Source organism: Bos javanicus, chromosome 23 (assembly GCF_032452875.1).
Source record: "Bos javanicus breed banteng chromosome 23, ARS-OSU_banteng_1.0, whole genome shotgun sequence".
NCBI classification, from domain to species: Eukaryota; Metazoa; Chordata; class Mammalia; order Artiodactyla; family Bovidae; genus Bos; species Bos javanicus.
This window is the reverse complement of record NC_083890.1, coordinates 3,423,837-3,445,498: the sequence shown is the minus strand read 5'-3', so window position 1 is coordinate 3,445,498 and position 21,662 is coordinate 3,423,837. Positions and strand designations below refer to the sequence as shown.

Below are 21,662 nucleotides of genomic sequence, written 5' to 3'. Positions count from 1 at the left end.
CCAAACAGAATAAGACCACCCTTCTCTTTTCTATCCTGACCACTGACCTGAGTTTGATCTCACATCCCACTAAGCCTTTAGGATCACTAGAATTTTCTTGCGACTTGGCATGCATTTATGTGCACATTAGCTCATGAAGCAACAAGCATGAACCATATGGGACACCTAGAACTGAAAGGATTAGCAATTCAATCCCTAAGAGTCGTTCCATTTACAAATCACATATGTACAAATAAGTCTCTCAGAACTCTCCTGTCTCTCATGGACACAGAGAACAGAGTTGTGGTTGCCAGGGGGTACAGGCTTGGGGGGAGGAATGGAGTGGAAGCTTGGGATTAGCAGATGCAAACTATTATATATATGATAGGTAAAAAACCAGGTCCTACTGTATAGCATAGGGAACTAGTATCCCGTGATAACCATGAGAGAAAAAAAAATGAAAAAAAGAATATATATATAACTGAATCACTGCTGCTGTATAGCAGAAATTAACACAACATTGTGAATCAATTTTACTTCAATTTTTAAAAAAATTTAAACTGTCTTGTCTCCCTCCCAATGAATAAGGTCATTGAGGGCATAGTCTGAGCCTTAATCAGAAATTGCCACCCAGTAGCTTCCCTGATAGCTCAGTTGGTACGATTCCTGGGTCCAGAAGATCCACTGGCGAAGGGATAGGTACCCACTCCAGTATTCCTGGGCTTCCCTTGTGGTAAAGAATCCGCCCACAATGCGGGAGACCTAGGTTTGATCCCTGGGTTGTGAAGATCCCCTGGAGAAGGGAAAGGCTACCCACTCCAGTATTCTGGCTTGGAGAATTCCATGGACTATATAGTCCATGGGGTCACAAAGAGTCGGACACGACAGCGACTTTCACAAGCACCCAGTTTTGTGAATATAATAACTGCACACTCAAGTGATTTTTAACTGTTCATTTAAGGAACTAGTCAAAAGGAACAAGCAGCACTGGTAGTTGTTGGGGTAAATGTATATTCCTGGAATGATAATCGAGGCTCAATCTGCTAATAATCTTAGTGTATTCCACGAGGAAGCGGCAAAAGCACAGCAGTTTAGAGCTTGGTCCCCCAAGTCAAAATGGCCTGAATTCAGATCCTAGCTCCACCACTTCCTAGAACCTCGGGAAGAGTCTCTCCTCTTTTGGCAGATTTCTGGCCTGAAAAAAATGGAGAAAATAAGAGTGTGTGTGCTCAGTCACTCGGTCATGTCCAAATCTTTACAATCCAATGCAAAGCAGCCCTCCAGGCTCCTCTGTCCATGGAATTTTTCAGGCAAGAATACTGGAGTGGACTGCCATTTCCTACTCCAGGGGATCTTCCCGACCCAGGGATCGAGCCCGTGTCTCTTGGGTCTCCTGCATTGGCAGGTGGATTCCTTACCACTGTGCCACCTGGGAAGCCCTGAAAATAACAGTGCCTACTTCACAAAATTGTCAAGAAGCCTGAATGAGATAACATATGGGCTTCCCTTGTGGCTCAGTTGCTAAAATATCCGCCTACCATGTGAGAGACCTGGGTTCAATCCCTGGGTTGGGAAGATCCCCTGGAGAAAGGAAAGGCTATCCACTCCAGTATTCTGGCCTGGAGAATTCCATGGACTGTATATACAAAGAGTCGGACATGACTGAGCGACTTTCACTTTCACTTTTCATCAGGTGCATAGGGCCATCAGTCAACCCTCACTCACAGAGCATTTACCATGTGTCAGGGAATTTGCAAAATGTTTTGCATTTACTACTTTAATCACCATAGCCACCATGATCCTTGGATAGACAAAATGAAGCTAAGAAGTAAATGTTCAGTAAATTGTCCAAGAAAACACAACCAGTTTGGGATAGAGGAGGAATTAAAATCCAAGTCTAACTCTGCCAAGATCTTTCAATTCTTCACTTCAAAGAATTCACATGGGACAAATATCCATAATTTAAAATAGCATCATCACTAACCAACCATGTACCTTCACAAGCACTTCAAGACTGAAAAACCCAGCTTACGATATCATGCAGGCAAAAACAGCAGATCTGCTGGTTATGATGTTAAAGAAAACAAAGCCCCTTTCCTTCCATGTTACCATGTCATTTTCACCTTGACCCTGAGATCAGGAGAGCATATGGCATGATAGGCTCAGATTTTAACATGAAGACACTGCGATAAATGCAGAATCACTTTTAAAATTGTAAAGTATCAGACATGTGACATCGTCGCCAGGAAATGTACATCTGATTATCTCATCACACTGCTTTTTACATCTTCAAGTGATTCTGCACCACTGACAGCTAAATAGTCCAGTCTCTGCAGAATTGCTCCAAAGCATCCTAACGGTTCCCACTCTTCCCTACAAATCCCAGGCTTCAGCTGCACAGATGACTTGCAGTTTCCACCTGAACCCACCTCCCTGCTGTGTGTCTGCAGCTCCATCCCGCAGACATGACCTCCAGTTTGCACCAGTCCATCAGGCTAGTGAAATCGCCCCTCCCGCAGCAAGCCCCCCAGCAGCCCTTCGGGAAGCTGCCGGCCTGCTCTCGGTCCGGGGTAATCAGACTCTCCCTCTGGGTTCTCCTCATCCAGGCCCTCAGAGCCGTCACAGCTGGCCTCTCACCCTGCTGTGACTCTCTCACTCGCGCGTGTGAGGTTAGAACTGCTTTCAAGGCAGAACCGAGTGTGCACCTTCATGTTGTCCCAGAAGCGTAATAAACATGTATTGAACAAGAGTGACTAACGGGATCCCCCAAACCATATGGTCTTCTCCACTCGAGACATTTCCTCATTCCATTTTTACAACCTTAAACACAAATAACCGTGTCCAACTTTCAATTCCTTTATTACTAAATAATAAACACAGTGGACATCCCCACACCCTTTCTGACCCTTGCCCTGTCTCTTATTAGGGATGAACTTCACAGACAGATTAGGTTTCAGGCCAAGTGCGAAAATGCCTAATAAAATGAGAAGCTGAAACCTGAATGATATGTTTTCCAGCTCTCCACTGTACCACATCCCCTCAGATGACCTGTCCCCTTACCTGGATGCTGTGTGGCAAGTTTAACACATAATATATCTGAACTTCATAGTTTAGCCACATGATGATGAAACAGGTGTTTATTGACCCCTCAGCCTATGCTGTGTGTGTGAGGATGGATGTAACTTGTGTGCAATAGCCAATTTACCAGTGTTTATTTTAAACATGGTCATTAGTACACGTCCATACTAGAGCCGCTTATTCTGTCTGTTGTTTTATTTTCTTTTGTTCTATTTTTGAAGAACTAATGTAATCTTAAAAGTCCGTAACTCGGAGGTCTCCAGTGCAGCAACTACCACTAACTTCATAGCAAACCCTTTACAGTAAGTAAGGTGTGGCCTCGCCCTCACAGAGCCGAGACTCCCCTGACCCCAGTGCCCACTTTTCCACTGCACCCCATCAGAACCCCCGGGTCCTCCATTCCCCACCGGCCGTACACGCCACCGGATACTACCGCCAGCCGCTGCTGGCTGCCTGTCTAGTAGTTTATGTGATCTCATCCCCCGACAAACAGGTGCCTGTCCTTCTCCCCTAGCCCCTCCTTCACTACCAAAAGCAAAATGCCCATCTCTGCCACAACCATCAAAACTCTCAGCCCAGGAGCACCTCCCGCCGTCCAGGCATCCTGCTTTGGAGACCCAGGCTTGCCACAGAGCACCACCTGTCACCATCTTCCCTTTCCGCCGAGATGAGTATCTGGTACCCTGGTTCCGGCACTGTTTCCTCCGCCCCCTGGGGGTGTCATGACCGGGCAGGGAATCCGGCCTTGGTGACTAGACCCTCCGGTGCCCACCCAGCCCTCCACAACCCCCCGGCTGCCCTGCTCACCCTCCCTTGGCTCCCAAACTGTTTCCATCCTCCCTGCCCTGCCCACCTCCACCCTCCGCGTCAAAGGCCTGGGCGAGACCAGCCAGCATCTCACAAAAGAAGCCAGGAGAAGCTCAAGGCTGTTGCCCCAGAAACCCAGATGAGAGAATGGCTGGCTGGGCGCTGTTTATTTTTCCCGTAATCAGAAAATCCCACTGAGGGGACCCTCGGGGGACTCTCGGCCACCATGGTGGCCAGGATCTGAGCTAGTCCCCTGCAGCCCCCTAGAAGGTAGACAAGTCCCAGCTCTGCATGATGGTGAGAAGCAAGAGAAACTGAGTGGGCAGGGGCCTGGGAGGGAGAGACGGAGGGGGAAGAGGCCCAATCCACAGTAAAAATCAACTCTGGTAAACACCTCACCTTTGGCCTTTGCAAGAGAGGCCCCCGGGACACACCCCAACCTACCCCGTTGCCATTTCTGAGAAAAAAATTAGGTAACAACCACCTCAAAAAGCATAGGTCATATATACACAAACCACACAGGCACTGCAGGCTGGGGGATAGATTTCCACAGCAGGCTCAGCTTACAGCTGAGTAAAACAAGCCATCCCTTCTGGGACCTACAGGCAGTGCAAGGGAACACCAGGTAACAGAAGAGAAACATGGGTCCCTCCCATGTATTAATTAATCAGGGATGCATGATGGCTAAACCCTCAAAAGCACCAAAGGCAGGAGCTGCTATGAACATATGATGCTAATAGAGATGCTATGCTTAAAAAAAAAAAAAAAAAAACCTGTAGAGAGCCCTACGCAATCTTGGGTACCAGAACCCAGGAATCTAGCCCCCTGATAAATCTGGTGGCTCGGAGCTCCCAGGCAACAGGGAAACGAAGCTTCCAGCAAACACACTGTGAAACACTGAATTAATACTTTCAGATTGTCACGGTGGCGACTGCACATATATAGGAAACTTCAACGCAGATGCCTGTAAATATCCTCTTGGTTTCAAAGATATCGGGTCCTCCAACCAGAAGACGGGGCCAAACAGCTTAGTCACTAGCAGACAGGGCCAATTGCTCCTTCGATAAAATCGGGACAGAAAGTAAACATGGTCATCCTCCTCCCCCACCTTAAGCCTCAGCTCCCGGCCAGACAGGGACCCCGGGGAGCCGGTGGGTGAATTTCCACCTCTCCGCACCCCCCAGCCGGGCCCCCCCTCCGCTCGCTCTTACCTGCGATCCTAAGCACAGCCCTCTCCGCGGGGTCCAGCACCGAGCCCCCGTGGATCTTTCTTTTCGATCGCTCATGTTTAGGCAAATTCCAGGGTAAGGTGTCTCCAGGAGCTGGAGATGCAGAGCCAGATTTCTGGCTGAAATCATCTTCGTCAGAAAAATCCGCAGAGGAAGACATGGAGCAGCGATAGGACGCGTTCCCGGAGCTCTACGGGGGATGACACAGAGAAAAGCATCAATGGCAGGGCACTCGCGTCAGCTCGTCCATTTCAGCAGCCCCCTCCCTGCCCCCAAAGGGAGTCCGCTGTCCCCCACCCTCCTCCGAGCGGCGGGGGGAACGCGCCCCAGGGCTGACCCCAGCGCTCACCATCTTCTCCGGCCCCGGCTCCAAGCCCAGCCACAAGGCCTGGGCAGCTCCGGTTCCAGGAAGATGGGCACCCAAGTGTGTGGCCTGTGGTCCGGCCACCAGCTCACAGATGACTGGCCCAACAATGAAGCCAGAATCCACAGCCTTCCTGTTACAAATCTATAGTATCTGGCTCCCCCACCAGGCCGGGACCGAGATTTTCCATTACGAGCTGCTGCTTAATTCATTAATGCAACTCACTCCAAGTTGCAAACACAAAGCACAAACGCAGGATGCTGAGTCCTGACTCCTTTCCGCTTCCCCTCCGAGTCTCCCCTCCGACCAGGTTTGAGCCCCTCGTTCTTTTCAGTTCATTTTTTTCCCCTGAGTTTGAAGCTAGTTCCCAGACTCTTCTGGAGGAAGGAGGGAGGAGGGGCTGATTCTGAGAAGAGCCTTTTCTGCAGACCTGGAGAGTACAAAAGGCTATTTGCCGAAGCCAAAGGCAGCGCCAGTAAACAAACGTCTGAACTCGGTTTGGAGCTCTAGAGATCATATAAACTTCGAGCAGAGGAACAGCTGCCAGCGATGGAGACGGAGGGATGCGGTGGGGAGGGGAAAGAGCTCCCCGGCCCGGCCTGCCCCGTCATCACACGCGGAAACCGGAGACGCGGCTCGGACCCGCGTGCGCGGCCTGAGCTCGTTCCCCCCTGCAGGAGCGGAGCCGGGCGCAGGGCGTGTCCGGCTGTCTGCCCTGCAGGGAAAAGTCACCAGTCATTAGCCCTTCCTCTTTGGTTGGGTTAAGTTTGTGATAATCTAGTGAGCCACTCATTTACCACTGAAAGGAGGCTGCTAACTGTGCTGTGAACAGGGTTATAAACAAGATAAAGCATCCATGGGGAAAAAAAAAAAAAAGGCTGTGTGACAACCTCCCAAAGCACGAGGGATAAACCAGAAGTGAATCAGGATCTGGCCTCCGTCTAGTCAGGCATGACCGACATGAAGTCCTGATGCACATGTAGTGACCAACACCATCATTTTAAAAGCAAACATACTATTTCCTGCAAAGTGTCTAAGATTTATCTTTGGCTTTACTCTTTCCCCTCAAAAGCAGTTTTCCATTTTACATGAAATGCATCGCTTTGGCTAATTATCAATTTATTTAGATTTTGTGTGTTTTCTTAGTGGAAATCGTGTACTAGGCAAATAAATAAATTCCACTGATTTTCTGTATTCATTGGAATCCACAGAGTTGTGAGGAGGCATTAAGTCAGTCACAGGATGCTACTATCAACCTACTTTATTTTCCATGTTTTTCTGAAAATTCGTCCTGAGCTCTATAAGGCTGTGATGCTGGATAGGTCCACAAAAAAGGATGACATTCTTAAAGACTTTCAAAAGGGTAACGGGTTTCCTTGGTTGCCTTCTGTCTTCCTTAAACTGGCTTCCAACCTGTCCTTAAGAAAGGTCAACTTTTATTTGTGAGCTTGTATTTCTTGTTGTTTCATGCACTCTTTCAGTGAGAGTAGTCATTTGGTTGTTTAGAGACAGACTTGGGGAATAAATGGTTAAAGGACCATCCCCATCCAAAAACTCTGATTATTGATTTTTGTAGATGAAGTAAATTTTTCTAATGATTAGAGTCTCAGCTAATGGAAGAGCAAAACATGATTTATGCCATGACATAAACACCACTCATCACCCAGCCAGATGGGAACATTTACGACCCTGGACCCAAGGGTGTTTGGTGCAGCCTCTAATCTGGACGTGTCCTTGGTGAATGGGTAAGACAGAAAGGAAGACAAGGCAATCAGCAGCACCTCTTTCAACAACACAGCGCAGGGAAATACACACGCAGACGGAAGGAAAGCACGCTGGCTTGTACACAGCCAAGTCTCTCCCAGGCTGCAGGACTCGAGTGCTAACCATCAAAGCATTTGGTTTTTCCCCACAACAATCTTCATGAACACTCTTTAAATATAAGGTAAACTATACAAAATTAGGCCCATGTGAACCTTGGAAACTGAGAACAGATTTTTTTTTTATCATTTACATGCTTCATATTCTGAGAATTACCTTTTAATTCACTTTTTAAATTTTAGACATATGCACTCGGCAGTACAGAAATTTTTTTCTATATCTTTTTAGCCTTATCTGGCTGCTTTATTGAATTTGAATTTTCTATTTTAATTGGTGGTGTTTGCTGTTGGCTGTTTAGCTGCCAACAAGATAGAGACTAAATTGGCCACCTTTTAAGGGCTATTGAATTTAGTCTTTTAGGTTTTAAGTGTGTGATTAAATGAATGCTTTTATTTTAATCAATGAAGGTTGTCTATGGTTTCTGTCTTCAAATTTGGGGAAAATATATTTCGAATCTTAGTAAATTTGCATTCTTTCTAATGTCAGTGGCATCCATGCCAGTGAATCAAGCAGACTTTCTAAATCAAGTGTTCCAGGTGGGAGGCTGAAAATTCCACCACTCACCTGTCCTTTCCTAATATCAGGCAAACTGGATGAACCATTGATAATTGTTTTTCTGTTTCTTTTTTATTTAATATTTGATGAGGTGAAAGAAGAGAGTGAAAAAGTTGGCTTAAAACTAAGATCATGGCATCTAGTCCCATCACTTCGTGACAAATAGAAGCAGAAAAAGTAGAAGCAGTGACAGATCCTCTTGGGCTCCAAAATCACTGCAGATGGTGACTGCAGCCATGAAATTAAAAGACACTTGCTCCTTGGATGGAAACCTATGACAAACCTAAAAAGCATATTAAAAAGCAAAGACATCACTTGGCCAACAAAGGTTTGTACAATCAAGGCTATAGTTTTTCCAGCAGCCCTGTATGGATGTGAGAGTTGGACCATAAAGAATGCTGAGCACTGAATAATTGATGCTTTTGAACTGTGGTACTGGAGAAGATTCTTGAGAGTCCCTTGGACTGCAAGGAGATCAAACCTGTCAATCCTAAAGGAAATCAACCATGAATATTCATTGGAAAGACTGATGCTGAAGCTTAAGCTCCAGTACTTTGGCCACCTGATTCAAAGAGCAGACTCATTGGAAAAGACCCTGATGCTGGGAAAGATGGAAAGCAAAAAGAGAAGGGGGCAGCAGAGGATGAGATGGTCAGACAGCATCAACGACTCAATGGACATGGATTTGAGCAAACTCTGGGAAATGGTGAAAGACCGAAAAGCCTGGCCTGCTACAGTCCGTGGCGTTGCCAAGAGTCGGACAAGACAGCGACTGAGCAACAAATTGAAGTACAATTGATTTACAATGTTGTGTTAGTTTCAGATGTACAGCAAAGTGATCCGGTTATACATATATATATATATATATATTCTTTTTCCTGAGAATGGATTCAAATGAAGCTGCTTTGAAGTCGACTGACCCTCCAAAACTACTCTTTATTGATTTGAAATGACTTGCCACTTCACAACTCTGCCATGGGGGTTAAAGGAAAGAGCTGGGGGTACAGTCCTTTCTTTTGGAAAAAGCAAATGTGTTCTCTGACCCAAAGTCCAGGCCTCGCCTTCGATGTGGGGCTTAAAGTTCAGACAAAGGAAGAGAACTCTTGGGACCAGCAAAAGACCCAAGTTCCTCCTGCTCTGCTCCTGTTGCCTAAGGTTTGATTCCTGTTAAAATATAAATATCTGTCTATAGGGAATTCATTAAGTAAGTGACAGTATATCCATACAATGGACTACTTTGCAGCAATTAAACAAAAATGTTATTGATCTACATTTAGCAAAGTGGGAAGGGTGCATACAGAATGATTCCTATTAAAAAAAAAGTCTGTGTGTGTGTGTGTGTGTGTGTGTATGTGGAAATGAATAGAAAGATAGATGATATCTAGACAAATAGGCAGACAGGTAACTATCTACCAGAGTGTAAACAGCAGTTATCTCTGGGTGATGACTAATGCTATGAATGAATTTAATTTTATTCCTTATAATTTTTTAACATAAAACAAACAGTATACAAAAAGATTACTGAAAGGGAGAAGATACTACATCAAGGGTCAGAGAAAATATCAAAGGCTATAGAAAGAAACAACCATTTAACCCAGTGATTTTAACTGTCTGGGGCTCACGGACACCTCTAAAAGTCAGACCAGAGCCCATAAGCAAAGACACACAAATTTCAAGTGTGATTTTATGGGATTCACTGGCTCCGGGCTAAGCCCCCAAGTTACATCATCAACTGTCAACCCCATTTGGCCTGCGTGTTGAAAACAAAAAAAGTGGGGAGTGGGAAAGAATGTGCAGTATTCAAAAGTGAAGAAAGGTAATTAGGAGAGTAAAGACAAAGCTGGCCCAGGTCATCATGGTTTAATATTTAGCCTTTTTCCGTAAATAAAGGACTGTGAGAGTCCTCCAGTCTGACAGCGGATCTCTGCGACCAAGAACAAACAGCTAGGCTGTGAGGGACAGAGACCCATGCACTGTGTCAGCACAGCCTCCTTGGGAAGGCGGTCTGAGCAGCTGGATTAGATCACCAAAAGCGAGCAAAGGGACCTTCCTAATCGCCAATTCACTCCCACGGTGCAAAAACAAACCAGATCTCCTAAAGCCAGGATAGTGACATAATGCGGCATTTTTAGCAGGGGAACTAAACAATAATCGCTCTAATTGAAACCCCAGTGGGGGATCTGGACTAGCACAATGGAGCTGCCTACCCTGGAAACCGCCCAGCCTCAGCACCCGGATCTGGAGGAAGGTGCCAGGAAACTGCCTTGGCCCAGCATTCTCTGAAGGCAGCAAGAAATCAGTGCGGAGATAAGACCCGGAGACGTAGCCAGACAGCCCAAGGCCCAGAGGCGGACACGTGGGCTCTCACAAACGCGCACACCTGAGACGTCGGCAGGCTGCTGTAAGCACGGTTCCAAAAATTTAACAAGAAAATAAAAAGCCTGTGAGGAATCAATTAGACAAATTCAGATTGACGGATATTCGAAGATAATTTTATCCTGGACTCTTTCAAAGAGGAAAAAGGTCAATGTCACAGAACACACACACTACCCAAAGTGGCTGCTGCTGCTGCTAAGTCACTTCAGTCGTGTCCGACTCTGTGCAACCCCGTAGACTGCAGCCCACCAGGCTCCACCGTCCCTGGGATTCTCCAGGCAAGAACACTGGAGTGGGTTGCCATTTCCTTCTCCAATACATGAAAGTGAAAAGTGAAAAGGAAGTCGCTCAGTCGTGTCTGACTCATCGCGACCCCATGGGTGCCATTGCCTTCTCCGACCCAAAGTGGGGACTCTGCTCAATTTAAAAAGACAATGGAAGCCTAACAACACAGTTATGAGCCTTGGTGGGAGTCTGAATTTCTCTTTAAGCTAAAAAGACATGTTAGGGACAACGGGAAGAATGTGCACCTGGATCACCAACTGTTTATTAGCTGATACCGGGAGACTGCTGTCAATTTTCTGAGGTGTGCAAATGGTATGCTGGTTGCGCAGAAGAGCATCCCTATCTAAATTCACTCTGCCGCACTCGCTCTCAGCTGTTTCCGTATAAACAGGAATTGGTAAACGTGGCAACAGCTTAACAGTGAGTCTTCACTGTACTGCTCTCCCAACTTTGCTGTAAATTTGGATATTTTCAAAATGAAGGGCTGGGGAAACACAGAGCAAGGTCTTTTATGGTTTGTGTGTGTGTGTTGCTTAGTCCAGGCCTGTTCTCACAAGATCAGATCCCCTGGGTTTATGTCCTCAGTGACAGAACCTAACTAAGTAATTGCTCATGTGAAAGTCGCTCAGTCGTGTCCCACTCTGCAACCCCATGGACTGTAGTCTGTCAGGCTTCTCTGTCCATGGGATTCTCCAGGCAAGGATACTGGAGTGGCTTGCCATGCCCTCCTCCAAGGGAGCTTCCCAACCCAGGGAGCGAACCCAGGTCCCCCAGAGCATCTCATAGACACCTGGAGAAGAACCAAAATAGATGCCAACCTCAAAGGGACCCCAGATCTCTCTGCCTTTGTCCCAATCACAGTTACATCTTTCCAACAGGTGGAAAGATATTTAAAAGGTGCCTTGGTGTTATTCACTTAATACACAATCCAGCGAGCACAACATTGGTGCAGTATCACATAATTTTTATATATTTTATATAAACTCCCACCAAAAAAACAAAATTTAGAATAAGTGAAGATCCAGTTTTGTTTAAAACTCTGTTGATTAGGTAAGCACAAATACTAAATACTAACTTCTTACAAAGTGTATAAAAATACTTGATCTGGCCCAAGACTATTCTTCCATACTAGTTTTCTATTTGAAAATAAGTCCAAAAGAAGGGCACACTATGTGATTTTAGAGATCTCAAGGAAAACCATCTCTACCACAAAGAAATAGATGTGGAAGAAAACAGAAAATGTTGGAAAATGTGTTTAACCCGCTGAAGACAAAATGACTTAGGGAAAACTTTGGGGGCTGTGTGCTTGTCTTAGTTTAAAGTGTTTCCCAAACTAGTTGAACAATGCAGGTACTTGCTCATTGAATAAATGACTCCTAATCAGCCTCTTAACTGGAAGCTACCTTTAAATAGTAAGCGGGGAGACTTCTGGTTTGGTAGGGCCTAGGTTGGAGAAGGAAATGGCAACCCACTCCAGTGTTCTTGCCTGGAGACTCCCAGGGACGGGGGAGCCTGGTGGGCTGCCGTCTATGGGGTTGCAGAGAGTCAGACACGACTGAAGTGACTTAGCAGCAGTAGCAGCAGCAGGTCGGCTTTCACCCTCTTCTTTCAGGAGAGATTTGCAGAACTGTAAACCAGGAGGAGAGCCTGGTGAAGCTAGAGGAGAGCGGGTTGGGTGGAGGGGCGTCAGAGGGAGGTGGAGCTGGAAGGTTCTTAGATCCAATTCAGGGAGGAGATTTGCGGCAGAAAGTGAAGGAAGTCCAAGGTTTCCTTCTAAGTGGAGAAGCCCAGTTCACCAGCCTCTGAAAGAAGGACACTGAGATTCAGGACACAAACTCTCTCCAGCGTGTGAGACTGTGTTCCGGTCACAGTGGTCCTTGGTGTTAGGTTTCCAGGGCAACCAGCCTCACTGATGGGATACAGGCAGGAGAAGTGCTCCCCAACGCCTTCTGTAGCTCTGAGGGATGCTCTACAAGGTAAGCACCAGACTCATTTCCTGAAGAGCCTAGCCTCAGGTCTAGGCTGTCTTGGCTCAGCTCTCAGGCATTCTGCAAGACTTCCTTCCTTTCAATTTAACCAGCAAGTTCTCACTCTGCATCGCTTATTCAGTGACTGAGGTCAGGGGCTGGACTGAGCATTTTTACTCACTGTCCAATTTAATCCTCACAGTAACCCAGTAAGGAAGTATGATTAGGGAGGTTAAGTCACTTGTCCATAGGCGTTCTCTCAGTCCAAGGTGGAGCTGGAATTCCACCTGGGTCTTTTGGACACCAAAGTGCCCTAGAATGTCCCAGTCCTCAGAGGAACACAGAACACGCTCACAGCCCTCAACTCTATTACCATGGATTTGGAGAGCCCAAAAGGATTAGACTTGCTCTGTATCTACTCCAGTCCAAAGCACAGAAATGACCAGGAGACAGGTGTCAGTCCACAATGATGAAAAAACATTCCAAAAAATATGACTGCTAAGATAAGGACAGCTTTGAGCGTCAGGGAGCTCCCTCCTACCCAAGAGACCAAGCCTTCACTGAGGACAACCTCACACCAACTCCATGTTCTTACAACCCCAAGATTCTCCAGCCCGGGGTGTTCTCACACCTCCATAAATCCTCTTCCCATACAGATAAATAAAAGAAAGACCATGAGAAGTATCAAAACAGTTTGAAACTGTTTGAAATTTGTAAAATTTCAAATTGTTTGAAAATTGCAAAAACCTTTCAAAAATACCACAAAATTTTTTGCATGTCAACCTTAATGAAATCATATTAAAATTACAGAAACAGAGACACTGAGAACTAGTTTGCAGAATCTAAAATATGACACAGGGCCTCCCCAGTGTGATCCAGGGGCTAAGATGCGTCACTCCCAAGGCAGGCGGCCCAGCCCAGATTCGATCCCTAGTCAGAGGACTAGATCCTGCGTGCCGCAGTGAAGCCCTGGAACAGCCAAATAAATGAGCATTTTTAAAACAATGTGACACAGACGGACTTATCTACAAAGCAGAAACAGACTCACAGACGGAGAGAACAGACTTGTGATTGCCTAGTGGGAGGGGCTGGGAGAGAGGGGAGAGAGAGAAACTGAGACTCTGGGGTTAGCAGATGCAAACAATTATACACAGGATGGCTAAATAACAAGGTCCTACTTCATGGTACAGGGAACTATACTCAATGTCCTGTAATAAACCATAACGGAAAAGAATATGACAAAGAAAAAAAGAACAAGTTTGCATTTGAGCATCTACAAACGAGTTTGCATTTGAGCGGCTTTGCAAACTAAGGAAGGGAATTTTTAAAAATCTGCCTCAAAGAAAAGTAAAACATAACTCTGAAAATAGTTCCACGACACAGAAACACATTAAGAAGACAAAAACCACTGAAAACAGCTCTGTACCTAAATAATACTTAATTTTATATTTTGAATGGATGATTATTTATACCAATCAATTAAACATGTATCTTAAGCATCCATAAGCTTCTGCTTTGGAAGAGTCTGACATCCAACCAGGAGAGTAACGGTGATTAAGAGAGCCCACTTTTAAATCCCATCATTTTATCTTCATGTACTAGGCTGTGAAATAAGTCTTCCATGGGACAATATAAATACGTGTGTAAAAATATGGTTTACAGCACAAAGTCAAGCAGGAGAAAGGGTCTGATGCAGGAGCACCTGTGGTTCCTGCGGAAGCCAGGATGGAGCTTTACTGCTCCAGCCCCCTGCCTTCCTCCGACCGTATCACCCCAGACCGGCAATGCTGACAGGGCTCTCCCGGAGAGCAGCGGTCCCCAGCCTTTTTGGCACCAGGGACCGGTTCTGTGGGAGACAATTTCTCCACAGCCCAGGGGGAGGGGATGGTTTCGGGATGATTCAAGCACATCACGTCTGTTATGCAGCCACTGATCTGGCAGGAGGTGGCGCTCCGGGGAAATGTGAGTGCTGTGGAGTGGCTGCAGAAACAGACGGGCCTCGCGCACTCGCTGCCACTTATTCTGCTGTGCAGCTCGGTTCCTAACGGGCCATGGACCGGGGACCCCTGCCATAGACGCACTGTGTTCCCCTGCCCACTTTTTAAATTTATGTTATTGAAATATAGCTGATTTACAATGTGGCATTAATTTCCGCTGTATAGCACAGTGACTCAGATATCCATATACAGACATTCTTCTTCATTTCCTTTTCCATTACGCTTTATCAAAGCATATTGAATACACTTCCCTGTGCTATACTGTAGGACCTTGTTGCTCATCCATTCTACATGTGATAGTCTGAATCTGCTAATGCCAAACTCCCAATCCTTGGCAACCAGATGTCTGCTCTCTGTGTCTGTGAGTCTCTTTCGTAGACAGGTAAGTTCATTTGTGTCATATTTTAGATTCCACACAAAAGTGATATCATATGGTGTCTGTCTTTTCTCTGTCTGACTTCACTTAGTATGATAATCTCTACGTCCATCCATGTTGCTGGACATGGCATTATCTCATCCCTTTTTATGGCTGTGCAGTATTCTATTGTAGCTATATATCTATGTAGATATATATGGGCTTCCGGGATAGCTCAGCTGGTAAAGAATCTGCCTGTAATGCAAGAGACCCCAGTTTGATTCATGGGTTGGGAAGTTCCCCTGAGAAGGGATAGGCTACCCACTCCAGTGGCTTCCCTGATGACTCAGATGGTAAAGAATCCGCCTGCAATGTAGAAGACCTGGATTTGATCCCTGGGATGGGAAGATCCTCTGGGGAAGGGAAAGGCTAACCACTCCAGTATTTTTTCCTGCAGAATCCCCATGGACAGGAGCCTGGCGGGCTACAGTCCATGGGGTCACAAAGAGTTGGACACAACTGAGCGATTAAGCAGAGCACAGCATATATATATATATATATATACACACACACACACACACATGCACGCACGCACACACACGTACCACAACTTCATTATCCATTCATCTATCAATGGACATTTAGGTTGTGTCCATGTCTTTGGCCTGCCAACTTTTAAAAATTATTGGCAAACATTTAAAATTGGGAATTTTACATGAAATTGCAGATGTGGATCATTGATCCTAGAGATAGTTTCCCCTTTCTAGAAAGAACACATGCTTTCCAGGCTAACACAGAGCTTACTAGCCTCTTTATCCATTTATGACACCTGCCCCTGCAGGCATCTGACTTTAGGGCCCTCCCATAAATTAAGGCAAGAAAGACACTGCTGCATGCAGAGATTAAGAATGACAGAGGCAGGGATGTGGGGATGATGGTAATCAATAAAAGGGGGACGTTTAAAAACTAAGGAGAAGGGAACTGAAGAGAAGACAAAATAAAACAAAGAGGGCAATCAAAGACGTCGGTTCACTAGTGTCAGACAGAAAGAGTGCTGCTACATTCCTACTGATGCCCCTGCTGCTCTCATTCTGCTCCATCCCCAAGAACCCTGGGAACCAGACCCTGCTGCAGGATTCAGGAAGAACTGGCCCGTGATCACTGAGAACTGAGCTGGACCTGCCCCCACCACACTGCTGAGCCCACTGGTTTTGCTCCTAATCCTTCCCCTGGTCAATCCTGCTCCGCACGTGTTCCTCCCACCCCACTCTAGGTTGTGGGAGGCTTTCTGTTGGAAAGAAGACATGGGTATGACCATGCATGTGGATCCTAAGGTATTAGCACAGGATGTTTGCAGAGACCAAACCCAACTACCATCCACGCTGTTAGTCATGAAGCTAAAAGATGTACATGATGTTGTCTTCATCACAGGAGACTGGAATGCAAACGTAGGAAGTCCAAGAGATACCTGAAGTAACAGACAAGTTTGACCTTGGAGTACAAGTGAAACAGGGCAAAGGCTAATAGAGTTTTGCCAAGAGAACTTATTGATCATAGCAAACACCCTCTTCCAACAACACAAGAGAAGACTCTACACATGGACATCACCAGATGGTCAATATCGAAATCAGATTGATTATATTCTTTGCAGTCAAAGATGGAGAAGCTCTATACAGTCAGCAAAAACAATACCAGGAGCTGACTGTGGCTCAGATCATGAACTCCTTATTGCCAAATTCAGACTGAAATAGAAGAAAGTAGGGAAAACCACTAGACCATTCAGGTATGACCTAAATCAAATATAATCTTATGATTATACAGTGGAAGTGAGAAATAGATTTAAGGAATAAGATCTGATAGACAGAGTGCCTGAAGAACATTGTACAGGAGGCAGTGATCAAGACCATCCCCAAGAAAAAGAAATGCAAAAAGACAAAATGGTTGTCTGAGGAGGCTTTACAAATAGCTGAGAAAAGAGAAATGAAAGGCAAAGGAGAAAAGGAAAGATATACCCATTTGAATGCAGAATTCCAAAGAATAGCAAGGAGAGAGAAGAAAGGCTTCCTCAGTGATCAATGCCAAGAAATAGAGGAAAACAATAGAATGGGAAAGACTAGAGATCTCTTCAAGAAAATTAGAGATACCAGGGAAACATTTCATGCAAAGGTGGGGCACAATAAAGGACAGAAACAGTATGGACCTAACAGAAGCAGAAGATATTAAGAAAAGGTGGCAAGAATACACATAATGGTACAGAAAAAACCTTCATGACCCAGATAATCACGATGGTGTGATCACCCACCTAGAGCCAGACATCCTGGAATGTGAAGTCAAGTGGGCCTTAGAAAGCATCACTATGAACAAAGCTAGTGGAGGTGATGGAATTCCAGTTGAGCTATTTCAAATCCTGAAAGATGATGCTTTTAAGGCGCTGCAGTGGCCACAGGACTGGAAAAGGTCAGTTTTCGTTCCAATCCCAAAGAAAAGTAATGCCAAAGAATGTTCAAACTACTGCACAATTGCACTCATCTCACATGCTATCAAAAATGCTCAAAATTCTCCAAATGAGGTTTCAACAGTACATGAATTGAGAACTTCTTGAAAGTCCCTTGGACTGCAAGGAGATCCAACCAGTCCATTCTGAAGGAGATCAGCCCTGGGATTTCTTTGGAAGGAATGATGCTAAAGCTGAAACTCCAGTACTTTGGCCACCTCATGCGAAGAGCTGACTCATTGGAAAAGACTCTGATGCTGGGAGGGATTGGGGGCAAGAGGAGAAGGGGACGACAGAGGATGAGATGGCTGGATGGCATCACTGACTCGATGGACATGAGTCTGGGTGAACTCCGGGAGTTGGTGATGGACAGGGAGGCCTGGCATGCTGTGATTCATGGGGTTGCAAAGAGTCAGATACGACTGAGCGACTGATCTGATCTGATCTGATCTGAAGAAGAGGCAAAGGAAACAGAGATCAAATTACCAACAGGATCATCAAAAAGCAAGAGACTTCCAGAAAAACATCTATTTCTGCTTTATTGACTATGCCAAAGCCTTTGACTGTGTGGATCACAAAAAACTGTGGAAAATTCTTAAAGAGATGGGAATACCTGACCACCTTACCCGCCTCCTGAGAAATCTGTACACAGGTCAAGAAGCAACAGTTAGAACTGGACATGGAACAACAGACTTGTTCCAATGTTGATTCAAAATATAAAGATCATGACATCTGATCCCATCATTTCATGGCAAATAGATGGGGAAACAATGGAAACAGTGACAGAATTTATTTTCTTGGGCTCTAAAATCACTGCACATGGTGAATGCAGCCATGAAGTTAAAAGACGACTGCTCCTTGGAAGAAAACCTATGACAAACCTAGACAGCATATTTAAAAACAGAGACATCACTTTACCAACAAAGGTCCGGCTAGTCAAGGCTATGGTTTTTCCAGTAGTCATGTATGGACGTGAGAGTTGGACTATAAAGAAAGCTGAACGCTGAAGAATTGATGCTTTTGAACCGTGGTGTTGGAGAAGACTCTTGAGAGTCTCTTGGACTGCAAGGAGATCCAACCAGTCCATCCTAAAGGAAATCTATCCTGAATATTCATTGGAAGGACTGATGCTGAAGCTGAAGCTCCAATACTTTGGCAACCTGATGAGAACTGACTCATTCGAAAAGACCCTGATGCAGGAAAAGACTGAAGGTGGGAGAAGGGGATGACAGAGGATGAGATGGTTGGATGGCATCACCGACTCAATGAAAGTGAGTTTGAGTAAACTCCAGTAGTTGGTGATGGACAGGGAGGCCTGGCATGCTGCAGTTCAGGGGACTGCAAAGAGTTGGACACAACTGGGCAACTGAAGTGAGCTGAACTGATCTGCTAAAGACTGGATGTCAGGGAGAAGCTTTAGGACCTGAGAAACTGTTGGGCCTCTCTGGGCTTTGGTTTGCTCATCTGAGAAGTGGGAGACAAAACAGTATATGAGACACGGGGCTGCAGGGGCAGGATGCGGGATACTTGAAAAGTGCTGAGCTCAGAGGCCAACACGTAGAGAGCCTTCAGGAACCTGAGCATCACTTGACGCTACCCAGTCACATCCCTGGCTGATCATACCTTACTCCAAAATGGAAAGTAAGGTAACTAATAAAAAAGTGGTGGGGGACAAGGGAGATGTTTGTGTAATCTGGGCAGGGACTAAGTCCAGGTAAGCCTATATGACTGTCATTCCAGGAAACACTGAACCAACAGAGAAAGACAGAGAAGCTGGAAGTGCCTGGAACTAGGTCACATTAAGGAGCTGCTCTCAGGAGGCAGATCCACATCATCCTCACATCTGTCCTTCCCATCCTCTCTGACCAAGCCCTCAGCTCTTTGAGATACCCTTGTATCTTTCCAGTGCACTTCGCCTTTATTCTTTTTAAAATCAATTGCTTTTAAAATCAATATCCTTTTAAATTCATTGTCTTCATTGTTGTAGAAAACAACGAAAATTTAGACAAACACGTTTTAGGGGGGGAAAAAAAAAGCAATTCTTTTCTGTTGAAACAAACAAGGCTGTCTTTACACCTTCATTTCATTACCTGTCTTCATTAATGAGACTCTAGATAACAGCTTGTACACAGCTATTCTCCCACTTCAGTTACTACTGCAATTAGGTGGAAGAATTAGTTTTTCGTTAAAAAAAAATAGCTTTTATCGTTGAAGTGAAGCCAAGTCCATGAAGCTTGCAGTGTCTGGCTTCTACCTTCTGAGGAAGACAGGGCTGGCTCCACGGCTCCACGTGTTCAGGGAAGGTAACCGTGGGCTGTGGGCCCCACCAGAGTGGGACCAGCAAGCAGAGCCCAACACAAGGAGGGCCACTGCCACAGCCGGGTCTCTGGAAGCAGCCCAACCGGGATGCTTCACGCTGCTGGCAACCCCGTCCAATCACAATGCAAAGTGGATTTCAAATGCTCTTCACTGACATTTGAGTTTTCCCAAAGATCTGCTGCCTATCCCAGCCCCAAAATACTTGAGATCCATGCAGAACCACCACGTGGTCCAAGGCCCCTACGTGGTGTCCTCTGGTTTGTAACAGATCTCTTTTTCAGAGAGATAATCAGAAATCGGAGAATCTTCCCTGCTTTATCCCTAGGGGAGGTTAGGTATCCAAACAGGAAGCAGAAATAGCCTGCACACGAACCTGGCTTTTATTTTCCACCAACCTAAATCTATTGAGGTTAAGGTTTTAGGAAAAAGACAGACAGCAGTACTATTCACAATAGCCAAGACTTGGAAACAAGCTAAAGTCCATCAATGGAGGAATGGCTAAAGAAGATGTAGTACATTTATACAATGGAATACTATTCAGCCATAAAAAGGGATGAAATAATGCCATTTGCAGCAACATGGACGGACCTAGAGATGATCATACTAAGCGAAGTAAGTCGGAAAGACACAAATACCATATGATAACCACTTACATATGGAATGTGAAATATGACACAAATGAATTTATCTACAAAACAGAAAGAGACTCACAGCATAGAGAACAGACTTGTAGTTGCCAAGGGGGCGGGAGGAGGAGGCGGAAAGGACTGGGAGTCTGGGGTTAGCAGATGCAAACTAGTATATATAGGAAGGATAAACAATAAGGTCCTTACTGTAGAGCACAGGGAACTGTATTCAATATCCTGTGATAAACCATTAATGAGGAAGAAGATAAAACACAATAAATGTAGGTATAACGGAGTCACTTTGCTATATAGCAAAAGCTAACACAACACTGTAAATCAACTAGACTTCAATAAAATTTAAAAAATACTATCAATACTCCTGTTTTTCTGACTTCTCTATAACAAGAAAACAGGTAAACTCTTTGTCCTGAGCTTTTAAGACAAATCCATTCCTGCTTTTGCAGAGCTGACCGCACAGCTCTCTCTCCAGGTCCCCGCTTAGTCCTGCTGCACACTTGGGATTAGTCTGAACTCCAACCCCACCTTCCTCCCCTTCCCAGCTGCAACTCCTGACCATGAAATCCTGCTTAAGGGTTTTTCCCTTCTCTCCTTCTCAACTGGTGCTTTCCCAGTCAGCCTGAGCACTTCCTCCAACAATAATATAAGACCAAGAATTTTTTTTAATGGATATCCGTGTTCAGAAAACAATACGATGACTCCTACCAGAAACACACACACGCCATGGAATAAGTTAAGAGCCGTCCCCTGGGGGCCATTGCGCTTCCTCCTGAACTGGTCTTGTGTCTGTGTCCACAGCACCAGAACCAGCTGGAAAGTGAGCAGGTAAGGAATTCAGCTACCTTAAAAAAATCTATTCAGTGAAAACCACTGCATTAATAAATTAACCACTTATTAGTCTGATGGCTAATTTTACATGTCAACTCAGCTAGGCCATGGCACAGAGTTTTTGGCAAAATGCCAGTCTAGATGCTGCTGTGAAGATTCTTCAGATGTGATTTCAAGCTAAGCACATCCATAGCGTGGGTGGGCCTCATCCAAGCAGTTGAAGGTCTTAAGAGCAAAGAGCAAATTTTCTCAAAAAAGAAGGAATTTTCCTTAAGTATCAATACAGAAACCCAACATGAGTTTTCAGCCTGATGTCCCATGAAATTCAGATTCAAAGCTGCAATGTCAACTCTTAACCTGAATTTCCAGGCTGCGGACTGTCCTAGAGATGTTGGAAAATAAATCTGTGTGTGTGTGTGTTCCATGGGTTCTGTTTCTCTGGGGAACCCTAACTTGACTCACATTTACTGCATGTTAGGGAAATAGAAACACCTCGAATAATTC

The 21,662-nt window shown here is 45.3% G+C and overlaps 1 protein-coding gene across 15 annotated transcripts in view; it reads right to left on the bottom strand.

Annotated features, from left to right (window-relative positions):
- Positions 1–21,662, bottom strand: part of DST (dystonin) — a 519,362-nt gene that overhangs the window by 410,605 nt on the left and 87,095 nt on the right. For all 15 annotated transcript variants that reach the window (XM_061397801.1, XM_061397789.1, XM_061397783.1 and 12 more), the window contains exon 4: positions 5,076–5,283. In XM_061397801.1, the coding sequence (XP_061253785.1) occupies positions 5,076–5,283 (208 nt within the window). The remainder of the gene's footprint in view (positions 1–5,075; positions 5,284–21,662) is intronic.